This window comes from Folsomia candida, unplaced genomic scaffold (assembly GCF_002217175.1).
Source record: "Folsomia candida strain VU population unplaced genomic scaffold, ASM221717v1 Fcan01_Sc043, whole genome shotgun sequence".
In the NCBI taxonomy this organism is placed as follows: Eukaryota; Metazoa; Arthropoda; class Collembola; order Entomobryomorpha; family Isotomidae; genus Folsomia; species Folsomia candida.
In genome coordinates, this window is record NW_019091235.1 from 555975 (window position 1) to 569729 (window position 13755).

The following is a 13755-nucleotide window of genomic DNA, read 5'->3' on the forward strand; positions in this document are numbered from 1 at the left end:
TTGACTCTGGACACTAATTTCATTAAAATCGGATGGAAATTGACCTAGATCTGAAAAAATTAAGCTTTTCAAAACCGTAGTGATTGCTTACTTAGATGATTTTTTTCCTGCAGTAACTATAGCCTCATCTAAGAAAAATCATATGTAAATACATATGTACCTATTAAAATATTTTTCATTCCAAAAGGCATTCATTTAGTCTTAAGACTGGAAAAAATCAATTCTTCAGTATTTATTTATTCACTTCAAAACAAAATAAACTGATATTAAATAATTTCGAACACCTTATGCGGTTCGGCTGAGGATTAGTAAAGTGCGGTGAAAAATTACTCTAGCAGGATTAATACTATCGTTTGTATTTTCTCTGGGACATATTTATATTGTCTGTCAAGTGGATGACAAATCGAATCAGGTTATTTGTCTGAAATGTTTGGTGTTTCAAGTAAAAATACATACAGATGACAGAGGCATGCATTCGAGCATGATACCTGTTTTATTGCATGAAATAGCTGTAGGTAAAATTTTTTTCATGCAGATTTTGGCATCCAAGCCATGCTTTCTACGTACATATATATGTATATTTTCTAAGCATAGTTTACCCCAATATATATGTACAAGATGATAAAATACTGCGAAATAAAATATGTATTTTCAGATTTTTATTGGATCGAGTAGATACATATGTGAATCGATTTCTTTTTGTCGGTAGCCACTAGCGGAACTATAAATTTGGGGCCGGAAGGCACAAGGTTGCGGGGGCCCCTGTCCCTGACAGATTTGACAAGACTTAAGAAAACACATGTAGGAAAATTTTGTGGTTTCTAGCAAAACATTTTCCGAGCAAGGTAATTTTGCGCTGTATTGTTAAGCAAACAAAGGTTTAACCTCTTTACGACGAAGGGAAGTCATTTTATTTTCCGTTGACGAAGAAATTCACAAATGTGCGTACTGCATAAATTACCTTGACATCAAAATTTCTTTAAAAAATAATATTTCTTCAGCATTTTGTGGAAAACTCGATTGTGAAAAGTGAATATTTTGCGTTGTTTTTCTCCACAAATTTTTGCATTTTCTCTGTACCGACGAATGCTAAAAAGTAGAATTTTCGCGCTTTTTGTCAAAAAACTCAAGAATTCGAATCCGGTTGAAAATTCTAATTGGTTGCTATCAGGTACATATAATTATGAAATCCGAAATTTTATTTACAAATGAGTGGTACCAAAGAGGTTAAAATATCATTTTAATAAACTTGTTTCAAATACTTTGTGTGCAAGTAGCAGATTGTACCGAGTGTCAGTTTTTGCAGTTTTTTGATTCATACTAATTGAATTAAATAGCTCAAGAAAATTAATCATTTGTAAATCAACCACAATCAATCACACTAAAAAAATTCACCAATATTTACTCAAGGTTGAGCAAAATTGCCACCAAAGCAACAAGTTGGATAAACGTTACTCAAAATTGAGTCAAAAAATAAAATTTTGCTTATTATTCGTGCAATCCCGGGCGACTTTTATCCAACAGTTGTGTTGGTGGCAATTTTACTCAACTTTTTTTACAGTGATGCTAAGATCATCCTGACAAGATATGTGTGTTTTTCCTCACCCTATCGAGTTTCAATTTGAAAGACATAAATATGGAAAATTATCAATCACGTACGGACAGGCGCGCAAAGCCTATACTAAAATTTGTAAAATACATAATTACAGCATTTCTACAAAATAAAATTTGGCAGAATTTTTTAGCATAATTTAATTAGCTAAGATTTTTTAAAGTGCTGTCTACAACGCTTACCCCTAGTTGCTACATTGTTTGACATACAAAATATTTTAAACAGTTCCGAGTGGCTACGGGGCCCCCACTCCGTGGGGCCCCTAGGCCATGCCTACCCTGCCTACCCCTAGTTTCGCTAGTGTCGGTAGCAATAATTCAGAAATGATGTGCATACTATGAAATCCAAAATTTTAGACACAAAAGTGCACGGTGTCCGGGCACTGCATACCCCACACATTGTTCCCCCACATTACATTTCCACGTCGCATTCCCCCACAATTAATATCTTCACATGTCATACGAGGCACACCTCATTTACCCACGCATCATTCCCTCACTTATCATACCCAGCACATTTCATTCTCCTCAGTTCATGCCTCCAGTTCATGTTGACAAATACCCTCACAGCTCATATGCTACCCAATTCATACATATGTCCATTGTCACTACAATAATACTGTAATCCTTTTTATGGTGAGCTTTGAAATCAAGAAAAATTTTGCAATTGGCATTAAAATTTTTAAACAAATTTCGGAATATACTAGATCTAATAAATAATGGATCACTTCCCGAGGTGCACCATCACGATATAGGCACGAGTTTGGAACGAATCCAAGCACCTCAGTTTTCGTGTTAGGCACGTATGAAAATGGTGGTGATTTCGTCCCAAACTGGTGGTAGGTGTCGCTCTTTTTAACGTGTACAATTCGTCCCTAATCCGTTCATGAAGAACGAGTTTCGACACGAGAATTATCCGATAGAACAACGAGAATAGCCCAAAATAAAAACCAGATTCGCACGTTTAAAACACGATTTTTTCTCGTTTGGATTAAGTTTCATTTTGAATTTATTCAATTTTTTAACTCATTAAACAATTAATAACAAATGTGAACGATTAATAGAAATAAAGATTAATCACTCGTCGGATTCCGATCCAGAATTTGTTGAGGGAAGAGTATCACCAGATTTGGCCAACCGTTTCCTGATGAAATAATTGCACAACAAAATTTATATCAATTAATCAAGATTAATAGTTTTGCAACTGGGGATGTGTTCATACCTTTCAGAATCAATACGTGTGCTGGAGCTCTTTAGCCAGTTTTTAATTATGTCTGCAATTTCGTCATCATCAGCGTTTTCCAACTTTCCGTGAATTGCTTCTAGAAACCAAATGTCGAAAAAATAATGAGTGTCGACGAATTTCAATTGTATTTTTATGAATTACGAAACTTATGAGATTCAACCAATGAAAACTAAGGCTCTCTTAACAAAAATAATTTGTTTCATAAAAGATTTAGAAAAGGGCAACTTTCCTCCTCTCGAGCCAATCCAATTGTACGAAGATGCAAGCTTATCTGTCAACAATTTCTTTAGGATCCGCTGCGTAACGTTTGATAATTTCTTAGTCCCACTTATGCCTCTTTGAAGTTCTACAATCTATAAAATTGAAGTTGTAATTAGCACCTTAAGCTAAATTATGTTCATAAATATTATGTACGTCAAAATTTTCACAGTATATTACCAATGTAGCCTTGGAATCCTTGATAAAGTCCTCAAGCTTTTCCAGATCGGAATTGTCGTCCATTGGTAATAAATCTGCAGGAAAAGTATTTTGCACCGGACGGTCTTGTTTTCCACTAGAAGTGTTCATTATGGCATCCACACTTTCCTGTAATTGTCTTAGCTGTGCTTTCATAATATTTACTTGACGCACCATCCATGTCTGAAATTCTGAAATAGTAAAATAAGGATTAATTAAAATGCATGATAAGTGAATATTACATGAATATTGAGTACACCATTAATCATCCTAACCTGGACTACTGTTTTTATTTGCGATATTTGATGAAACGTTTTCATCTCTGTCAGAAACTTCGTCTTTGTCCCTTTCATCACGGTTTTCCAAGTTACCCGTCCTGAATCCTCGCGAATTGTTCAAAATTTGGTTTCCAGGCGGTGGACCAATCTTTGGGCTACTGCTTGGACGGTTGACGTGTTCACAAACGCTAATCATGGAGGAGTGGGCTTGCCGTGAATGTGAAGCAATTTTAGGTGTGCCTTGTTGTTGGAGGGAACGCGGGAAATTAATCGGCGGGGTTTGATCGGTTACTTCATCAGACATTGGACTGATTGCTTCTCCTGGACCTTGAGATGTAGAATGCGACGTGGCATCTCCGACCAAGACTAAATTGAGTTTTGATTTTGATTTTAACTTAAATTCGCATGAATCAAGAAGACAGCACAATTTATTTTGCTTCTATTCATACATAGAACTCACCGAGATATTTTGGAGGTGGCAGTATTTGTTTCACCTTAGTTGAATGCGACAACTTTTGCTTCATTTTAGTCCCAGTCGGATCCCCAAAATCCCCATCTTCGCCATCCGAACCGCTTGAACTTCGATTCAACGGGTATTTCTTGTATCGTTGCCCACGACCACTTGTTTCTGCTTCACTCTCGAATTCTGGATCAGTTTCCTCCATAGCTTTGCCGATGTTATTTTTGGCTTGTTGGTATGTCTCTAAATAAAGAAATGGTTTATTTTAAGTAAGTATTTTTAGTAAAAACCTGCATACTTTATTACTGAAATAAAAAGGAGACTTACCAAATTTTTTACCCTCTCCGAGAACAGCGACATTGAATAAAGTCCACGAATTTGGGTTTGGGTCGTCCCCATCAATAGCGGCCTTCACTTGTCGGTCCACAGACTTATATGGGGGCCACCAACATTGCTCGTTAGACAGCAACCAAGTGATGCCAATTGATGGGTGTGATTTTAACCTCATCGGTGGCAAGAAAATGAACAATTGAATAGCGCATTTTGGAACTTTACTGGATTTGACTATGAATCAAGGGACAACAAACAAACTTGGTATCAAACGGAAGAAGTACACATTTAAATTCAATCAAGTTAATGTCAAATTTTCTGGGACTACTTAAGTTCGACACAAGTTGTACACCAATTAATGACGATGAACATGGAGAGCTGAAGAAATCCTCATTAGTTTTAAACTTTTGCCCAACTAATACTGAAGGCAGACCTGCCAGAAAATAATGTATTTTAATAATACTTCCGTCTTTAAGTTTGCAAGTATTATTGCCCGCCTTATTTGATAGTTCGAAGTTATTAAATTTGTACACTTTAAAGCAATTTGATCTCTCCTCTGAATTAATATCGGGCTGGAGAAATTTTGGCTGCTTGGTACACTGGTTGCGGCATGCGAACTGAATTTGCTCTCTTTCAACCACCCGCCGGTGAACTTGTTGCAGGGGAAATGCTGGAGATCGGACCAACTTCTTTATTTGTTGCAACTTATTTTCAAATGGGAAGGCACTGAAGTCGTCGAGAGGACCATGTCGAATGCTGTCTCGGGCTAAGTGTAGTAAACTATGGAGATTATGGCTGCAGTATTTTTTCCATATATTTCGCCAAAGTTGTTCACAAAATATTGTAATAACTTTTCTGCATAATTATTTAGAATTTGATAAGTTTTAGGATTGACAAGAATAGCGATGGCCACATGGAGACACAAAAAATGTTGGTACAACTCGGGAGTAAAAATCTTCTTTAATACAGTAGGACCAGAGTACAATAAAAACTGTCGATACTCAGTAGTCTTCCAGTGGTCAAGTTCTTTAAGTGGACGTGGTTTTCTTGCAAATTCCTTTGGTATTGATTTTTTTATGTTACACAAATTAATTGTTAATTGGTCAACTTGGTGAGGGCGAAGACGACATGGACATTTTTTACCCTTAGTCCACAAAAAAAGTAACTTCCTAGTAATGCCCAGGCAAACGAGATGCATGAAATCCACTGGAACATCCTCGACCAGGTTTACAGGAAGCAATTCTACTATGGACGATTGATTATGGTGAGCTTTATCCAATTTCAAACGGATAGATTCATCACTTCTCAAGTTGTAATTTCCTGGAGGGAACGTTACACGGTTGTCCACATATTGACCTTTTATATCGCATTCTCCACACGAACTATAACCACTATGACACTTGGTCCCCAAAATAAATGATCGTGCTGGTAAATCACACACTATTGCGGATATTTCGAATTTTAAATCGAAGTCTGGTTCAAACGAAATGAATTGGTTGACGAATCGAGTCAAAAAGTTATCTATATTAGCAGGTTTTCCAAATCCAGAGTAAATTCCAATCACTATCACTTGATTTAGCTGAACAATATTAGCTAAAATCGGCCAAAATTGTCGTGCACTGCTTTTGTACAGAGGAATACCATCAATATTAATTTGAATTTTCACAATTGCTGGCCGTGGAGCTTGAACAAATAACTTTTCAACTGATGGGATCCAGTCAAAATGCACATATTCTCCAGGTTCGACAACTTCAATTGCAGTTTCTCTTGGAGTACGTAGAAGTGTTCTGGGATCTTTTGGTAACTTAAAATCAGGTTGTCTATTTAAAATCTCTAGCAGATCCCGTAAAGCAGCACATGTAATGTTATGTTTCACTGCCCACTCTCGTAATTCGTCACTGGTGTCCTGGTTAGGCTGTTCGAAATCACTATCACTTGAACCTGACTCCTTGGTGGACTGACTATCAGAGAAATCTGAGGAAAACGAGTCGTCCTCACTGTTGTGGGTTTCAAAAATCACACTGTCGCGTTGTGGTGAACTGTGTGGGTGTGGTGTCGGCGATTTAGAACTCGGGACAATGGAATTTAACACCGTTTGCACCGTGTACTGGGAAACTAAAGCAAAATCTTTAATTCCATCTTTCGCATTACGGAATAATTTTCTTTTCCTTGCTCGATTCATCTTTGCTATGAAAAGAATAATTGTGATTCAAATAATGTGACTTCTTCAATGACATTTTTGTGGGCATTATTTAGCTCTGCATTAAATAAATCACGAAAATTTTTCGTGATTTTTCCGTGCATTTCATCAATAGTAGGAACACGAATTTAGTGATCGAGTTTAACCCGTGACAGACACGAAAGATTTTGAACTGATTACGTAGTGAGAAATTCGAGTTTACTATTCGGGTTATTCTCGTGCCTACAAAAATATTTACACCAAAAATGCACCAAAAACTAGATTGACACCGGGGATACCAATAATACACGTAATTTTCTCGGTTGGTGCACCTCGGGATTGTTATGTTTTATATTTATGTCACTAAACTAAAAAGTTTTTGTAGTTTTGTGCAAAAGCTGCCTCTTCTATAGCTCATTTCGTATCAATTATATCAACTAGTTGGTGAAACCCAGTAAATTTCGGTTCTAATTCATACGTGTGTATATCATTCGGAAATTTATTTAAATTATGGATTACCGGGCCGGGTACCCGGTACCCGGTAGTAATTTGATACCGGGTCCGGGTAACCGGGTACCGGGTAACACTACTACCCGGAACATGCCTAGTAAATATGTACATATGAAATACAATTTTTTATACTACATGTATGTGTACTAAAGAAGGAGAGTGACCTACATATGCATTATCTAGGGATGGCACGTTACAAATGGTATAAATAATACAGCACTGGACGAAATAGATTTCTTAAAACTTCACCCCTGCCCTACATAAGCAGTGATTAAAAAACATTTCTACCGTATTGTTATATACATAGTAACAAACTTAAGTATGAGTAAATAAAGGTGCGTAAGTAAATACTTCCGAGAAGAGAAAGGGATGGAAATAATTTTTAAAGGGTTAACTTGCACATGTATCGGTCCAAAAGCAGAGTAATTATGGGTATGTATGTACATACCTATGTACGTCTATTTATGTACAATGTATGTACGTACCTATTCATCAGCAATCAAAACATGGAATGTAAGGAAAAGTATTTATGTATCTTGAATATCAAATAGTCACTCATACCTTCTCAGACCTGCAAGCGTTACTTTATTCACCCTGGAAATTTTTGGATTTCAAACCTAACGTATAAAAGCTACCCCATAAATAACCCAACAAAACTTATCCTTGTCCGTCCAGTGTATACTCTCAGTGCTACATTAAAACGTGAAAATTGCAAAGTTTTGATTAGCTCGGAAGTTTCTTGTCCAAATTTTAAGCTTATCTATTTATGACAGCGATATGTTTCTCTGTGTGTGAAAATTAGCTCTCTGTTCTCAAAAGTAACCGCCCCCGGAACCGAACTTGAGCCAAAAGGGTGCCACCAAAACAAAACTTATCGATCAGCCTAATTTGCGAATATGGAAAATAAAATGATCCCACAACAGTGCAACATCCCACGGAACACTTGTCCCTTAAAGGGTCAAACACCCATAAAAAATGGGAAAACCAAGAACTTATATTTTTGCACAGATCAAAATTGTGACAAGTCCTTCGCGTTAAAAGGTGGTCTTCAATCCCATTTGAAGCGGATGCATCCACCCGGCTCGAGACTCCGTTCCTTTAAATGTGATCTCTGCCAGAAGGGTTTCTACACGAGTCATGAACTTGACCTTCACAAGAATAAAACACATTCAACCCTGAAACCATTTGGGTGTAGCGAATGCGAAAAATCTTTCAAGGTATGTATTTCAACGAACATTAGGTTGTGCACAATTTAATTAAGGTTGACTAAATATGCAGAGAGTCACATAAATATCGCCTAAAATTTATAACATTGAGCTCAAGTTTAAACAACCTTGGATAAATTTTACCCAATGGCTGAGTTTAGATACTTAACTTTTAGTAAATTTTTTTACACAACTTAATTTATGTACATATTTACGAGTAATTGGAAGTATTCTAATAATTAATTAAGATAAAATTAGTTAAAATTTTACAACCTTATGTAAATAAAACTAATAACAGCAATTATTGATATTTTATGAATAGAGTCAGCTCGGGTTGAAGGTGCACATCTGGTCGCACAAGGGCGAGAAATCCTTCGCCTGTCCTCATTGTCCCAAAATATTGTCGTCTTATTCAAACTGGCGACGTGAGTGAATTCATGTATTACATTTTTTAACGAGGTGCATAATTCAAGCAGTCATCGGTAACTTGTAAAATCCGTACGTTTTGCGAGATAATTTCTCAAAATAAGAGACGTCCTTGGTCTGAGTACTTACAAACATTTATAAAACTTTGCGAACTAATTTTCCTCAGAAATATTTATAAAATTATGTACAAGGTTGAAAGTTTGCGGAACTTACAATGCAACAAATGACTGCGTGAATTACCTCAATGATTACCTAATTAAAAACTAATTTTAATAAATGAATGATTTGTTTGACAGGCCACACGTATATCCACACAAGGTCAGATAATGCCAGAAAAAAGCTGTCGTGCCCACATGACGATTGTCCCGCCAAGTACGAGTACCCCTACGAGCTAAAACTTCATATTTCGCAAGCTCATAGCACCGTAATACGTGCGCGAGACCATAACTGCTCCACGTGCTCGGCAGCATTTTTTGACAAAAACAAACTCCGCAGACACGAAGACATTCACACCCGTGACCCCGTAAAGAATCACTTAATCTGCTACTTTTGTCCGAAACGGAAAGCCGAACTGTGCGAGCTGGCGGGTCATATGAGAAAGCACACTCAAGAAAAACCCTATCGTTGCCCCTTGTGCAGAAGATCCTTCAGTTTTTTGGGTAACATGACGCGACATATTTTCACCCACACGAAGGAAAAGCCGTTCTCCTGTAGCGTCTGCGAGATGCGGTTCAGTAACCAAGAATCGCTCCGAACACACGTGGCGACCCATACGCGGGAAAAGCGGTTCTTCTGTAAAATGTGTGACTATGCGGCCTTTCATAGGACCTCAGTGAACACCCATGTGCGACGGATTCACTACAGAGTGAACGAATTTCAATGTCACATGTGTCCAAAGAGGGTATTTAGCAAGCCGGAATTAAGGACACATTTAGAAGGGCATTTTAAAGTTAGAAGAATATCGGGGTTTCCTTGTTACTTATGTCATGAAGGATTTGCTAGGGTTCGAGAGATGGAGGCGCATCTGAGACGGTGCACGGGAGAGAGAAAATTAGTGTGATGAGAAATTAGTATACTGTGTAGGAGTATTTATTTACCTAAAGTACGTATGTCAATGTTTATTGTAGAAAAATGAGTATGTACTTTGTTACTCCTTATGTAAGTCAGTCACTGTTTTTGAAATGTATGTGTGGGATTGAGTAGGTCAAAAATTAATGTTTTTAATGATTAAGCATATGTAAATATGTACCCTAAAGAATATTTATCGATACAATGCATATTTAGCATGCATAATGCGCCAAGAAATTTGCAACGCTACGAAATAAAATACATACGTATTTCGCTAACTTTTTATTATAACGAGTAAATATGTGAATCGATTTATTTTCATCAGTATGACATAATTTATTCATAAAATTATACAATCTGTGTGACTCATTTAACTGAATTATACTTACTTAATTGCGTAATCTTAATGCATAACGGGTAAGAAATTCACCAAAAATGCCACATGACGGTGTCCATACCAAACCTTGAAGCCTTGGCAGCTGAATTTTTGATTTTTGAATTTCCATCCAAAATAGATCACAGACCATGAAATTAGTGTAAACGAAGAAAAATTTTGAAAAAAAGTTGCTTCAGTCCTTTGTAATGGCCGTTTTTGTAATCTGGAATAGGGTTTGTAGTACGGCGATTTTTTCGTCACTTTTTGGGCTAGAAAGCTGAAATTTCGTACTCTACACCGTCTTGAGTATCCCCAGGCGGGACTTTTTCGTTTTAAGATCCAATGTCGAAAATGACCTTAAAACCGGTCACTTTTCGACTTGCAGATTTTCCCATGGTTTGATATATATGATGTCAAGTCTCACATAGCCCCATAAATGGGGTATCGTGAGAAAGGTCTCGGCAGGTGGATTCAGAATATATATATACTTTGTGGGGTCTGGGACCCCCCCTGATTTTCTAGAAATCAAGAAATGTTGAGAGTTTTGGCATACAAAATTTAACACACGAGCAGATTGAGAGCCAACATAGCACGTATTAAGGAAAACTCAAAATTACTCATTGGTCTATAACTAATCAGTGGGTGGTCCCAGACCCCACAAAGTACAGTCTATTTACGATACGACCCTCGACGTCACCACTGCAATGCTATTAGTAATGAGAGTGATGACGTCGAGGATCGTATGGTTAAAAAAACAGGAGTATATATATTCTGAATCCACCTGCCGAGACCTTTCTCACGATACCCCATCTAAGGGGCTATGTGAGACTTGACATCATATATATTAAACCATGGGACAACTTGCATGTTGAAAAGTGCCCGGTTTTAAGGTCATTTTAGACATTAGCCCTTAAGACGAAAAAGTCCCGCCTCGGGACACTCAAAATGGTGTATAATCTGAAATTTCAGCTCCCTAGCTCAAAAACTGACGAAAAAATCGCCGTACTACGAACCCTGCCCAAACTCATAATAATGGCCATAGCGGAAGGTTGGGGGCAACTTTTTTCAAAATTTTTCTTCTATTACACCAATTTCTTGGTCTGTGACCTATTTTTGATGGAAATTCAAAAATCAAAAATCCAGCCGCCAAGGCTTCAAGGTTTGGTATGGACACCGTCACATGCAAAATTCCACACGTCACTTTTACTTATTTATGGTTAAAATTAATTAATCATATATGTATTTGAATGTAATATTGCATGCAAAAATCATTTAAATCGTGACTCAAATTTTATTCAAACTTATCCCCACGTCAAAACGTCGTTATGTTAAATTGTATACCTCTTATTAGTTCTGGATCCGTTATCATATTCATTATCGATTGTCATAACATAACATATTTCCCTGAAAATAGATATGTAAGTGCGGAAAATTACACCTTTTGTTCATGAGTGGATGAGTAATTAAATATTAAATTTAATTGTATGTAGTTGAAGTGTCTATATAGAAATATATATGTATGAGTATGTGTATATGTACATACAATTTCTTCAAGCTACGTATACATACATATGTACCGGAAAATGGAAGTGACCGACATATGTACTCTGCCGGAATTAACCCATGGGAAATGGCAGGAACAATCGATGTAGTCCTGAACGAATTTAATTTCTTAAAAATTCGAACCTGCCCTACATGAAGTCTGTTTCAACGAACATTTTAACAGGGTTGTTAGCAACAAATTTAAGAATGAGCAAAAAAGGTGCAGATGTTCATATTCCCGAGAATTTGAGAAAAGGGATGGAATTGTTTTTAAAGGGTTAACTTGCATATTTGTGTATAAACCCAAAAGCCGAGTAATGATGGGTATGCACATACACCTGCCTCAAGAAAGCGGAGCAAAATGTCTATGTAATTATGTCTATATTAATCTAAAATATGTACATACGTGGAATGTCGACAAAAGTATTTACCTATCTTGAATACTAAATATCTAGTCACTCATTCCTTCTCAGACCTGGAAGTGTTACTTATTCAACCGAGAAATGTTCGAGTTTCAAATGTAACGTACAAAATCACCCCAAAATCCAACAAGTACAGATTCAGGATAAAAACACGTCACTTGACCACATTCAGGTCAATTGTGAATAACAAATATTTAAAATGTGTTCACCCCAACAGTGCAGCCTGCCGAGGGGCAAGTCTCCTTTAAAGCGTGTGAAAACCGCAAAAAATGGGAAGTTATATTTTTGCACAGATCAAAATTGTGACAAGTTCTTCACCTTAAAAGGGAATCTTACAGTCCATTTGAGGCGAATGCATCCCCCCGGCCCGAGACTCCGTAACTTTTAGTGTGACATCTGCCAGAAGGATTTCTACACCAGTACTGACGTACATATTCACAAGAATAAGACACATTCGACCCTGAAAAAATTTGGGTGCACCGAGTGCGAAAAATCTTTCAAGGTAAATATTTATTAAAAAGATTATTAATCTTTCAACGTGCACTCCAAATAAAGTAGTGTAACTTTTACTGGTTATTTTAAAATTAAGTAAAATAAGCTGACACAAATGCTCGATAAATGTTACCCAATTGCTTTAGCATCCTCTATTTTGCCCAACTTGGAGTAAATTTTACACAACTTTACATGTACCTATTTAATGTGTGATTAAACGTCTTCAAAATAATCAAATTTTAATAAAATTAATGAAGAACCCAAATCAATTACATATTGATATTTTATTTATGTACATATGATTAGACTAAGCTCGGATTGGGGGCACATATTTCGTCACACACGGGCGAGAGATCCTTCTCCTGTCCTCATTGTCCCAAAATGCTGTCGTCTTACTCAAATTGGAGACGTGAGTGGAATTATTTTCTTTTAAATGAGGTAGTTCACGTAGCCATTGGTAGCTACATAGTGTGTAAAGTAGTTTTACAAACTTTTAAGCAATAAAAAGACCCCCGCCATCTAAGTAAATATGTATATAAGTTTTCAAAAATTTATGAGCTAATTTTCATCAGGAAGTTGACAGAATTTATGTTACCAATGACTGCTTGAATATTTACTTAAAATAATTAATTATTCACTAATTATAATTCATAATGCGTTTTCATATGTATTTAGGTCACACGCATATCCACACGAAGTCGGATAACGACCGAAAAAAGTTATCTTGTCCGCATAATGATTGCAACGCCAAGTTCGAGTATCCCTACGAACTAAAACTTCATATTTCCCGCACTCATAGTACCCTCAAACGTTCGCGAGACCATAAATGCTCCACGTGCTCTGCAGCATTTTTTGATAGATATAAACTCTGCAGACACGAAGACATTCATACCCGTGACCCTGCAAGGAATCATTTAGTCTGCTACTTTTGTCCGAAACGGAAAGCCGAACTTTGGGAACTGGCGGGTCACATGAGAAAACACATTGAAGAAAAACCCTACCGTTGCTCCTTGTGCAAGAAATCGTTCAGTTTTATGGGTAACATGAACCGCCACATTTTCACCCACACAAAGGAAAAGCCGTTCATTTGCAGCGTCTGCGAGATGCGGTTCAGTGTCCACGACTCACTCCGGAAGCACGTGGCGACCCATACG

At 37.0% G+C, this 13755-nt stretch overlaps 2 protein-coding genes across 2 annotated transcripts; one reads left to right on the plus strand and one right to left on the minus strand.

Moving 5' to 3' along the window:
• Window positions 1-2850: 2850 nt before the first annotated feature.
• LOC118433185 lies at window positions 2851-3493 on the minus strand. The gene is made up of 2 exons (XM_035844872.1): window positions 3296-3493; window positions 2851-3210 (listed from the first exon to the last, which is right to left on the minus strand). Exons 1-2 carry the CDS (start codon window positions 3488-3490, stop codon window positions 3013-3015), a joined length of 393 nt encoding a protein of 130 aa, XP_035700765.1. The 5' UTR covers window positions 3491-3493; the 3' UTR covers window positions 2851-3012.
• A 4084-nt stretch (window positions 3494-7577) lies between these two features.
• On the plus strand, window positions 7578-10048 carry LOC110861593 (zinc finger protein 235). Its single transcript, XM_022110723.2, has 3 exons — window positions 7578-8287; window positions 8598-8700; window positions 8998-10048. Exons 1-3 carry the CDS (start codon window positions 7967-7969, stop codon window positions 9759-9761), a joined length of 1188 nt encoding a protein of 395 aa, XP_021966415.1. The 5' UTR covers window positions 7578-7966; the 3' UTR covers window positions 9762-10048.
• The last annotated feature ends 3707 nt before the right edge of the window (window positions 10049-13755 follow it).

Excerpts from the sequence above, each read along its gene's own strand:
- LOC110861593 (XM_022110723.2), top strand. The coding sequence starts at position 7,967 with ATGGAAAATAAAATGATCCCACAACAGTGCAACATCCCACGGAACACT. Across the intron at positions 8,288-8,597 it reads AATGCGAAAAATCTTTCAAG|AGTCAGCTCGGGTTGAAGGT; the intron begins GTATGTATTTCA and ends TTTTATGAATAG. Across the intron at positions 8,701-8,997 it reads GTCTTATTCAAACTGGCGAC|GCCACACGTATATCCACACA; the intron begins GTGAGTGAATTC and ends TTTGTTTGACAG.
- LOC118433185 (XM_035844872.1), bottom strand. The coding sequence starts at position 3,490 with ATGGTGCGTCAAGTAAATATTATGAAAGCACAGCTAAGACAATTACAG. Across the intron at positions 3,211-3,295 it reads AGGATTCCAAGGCTACATTG|ATTGTAGAACTTCAAAGAGG; the intron begins GTAATATACTGT and ends TCAATTTTATAG.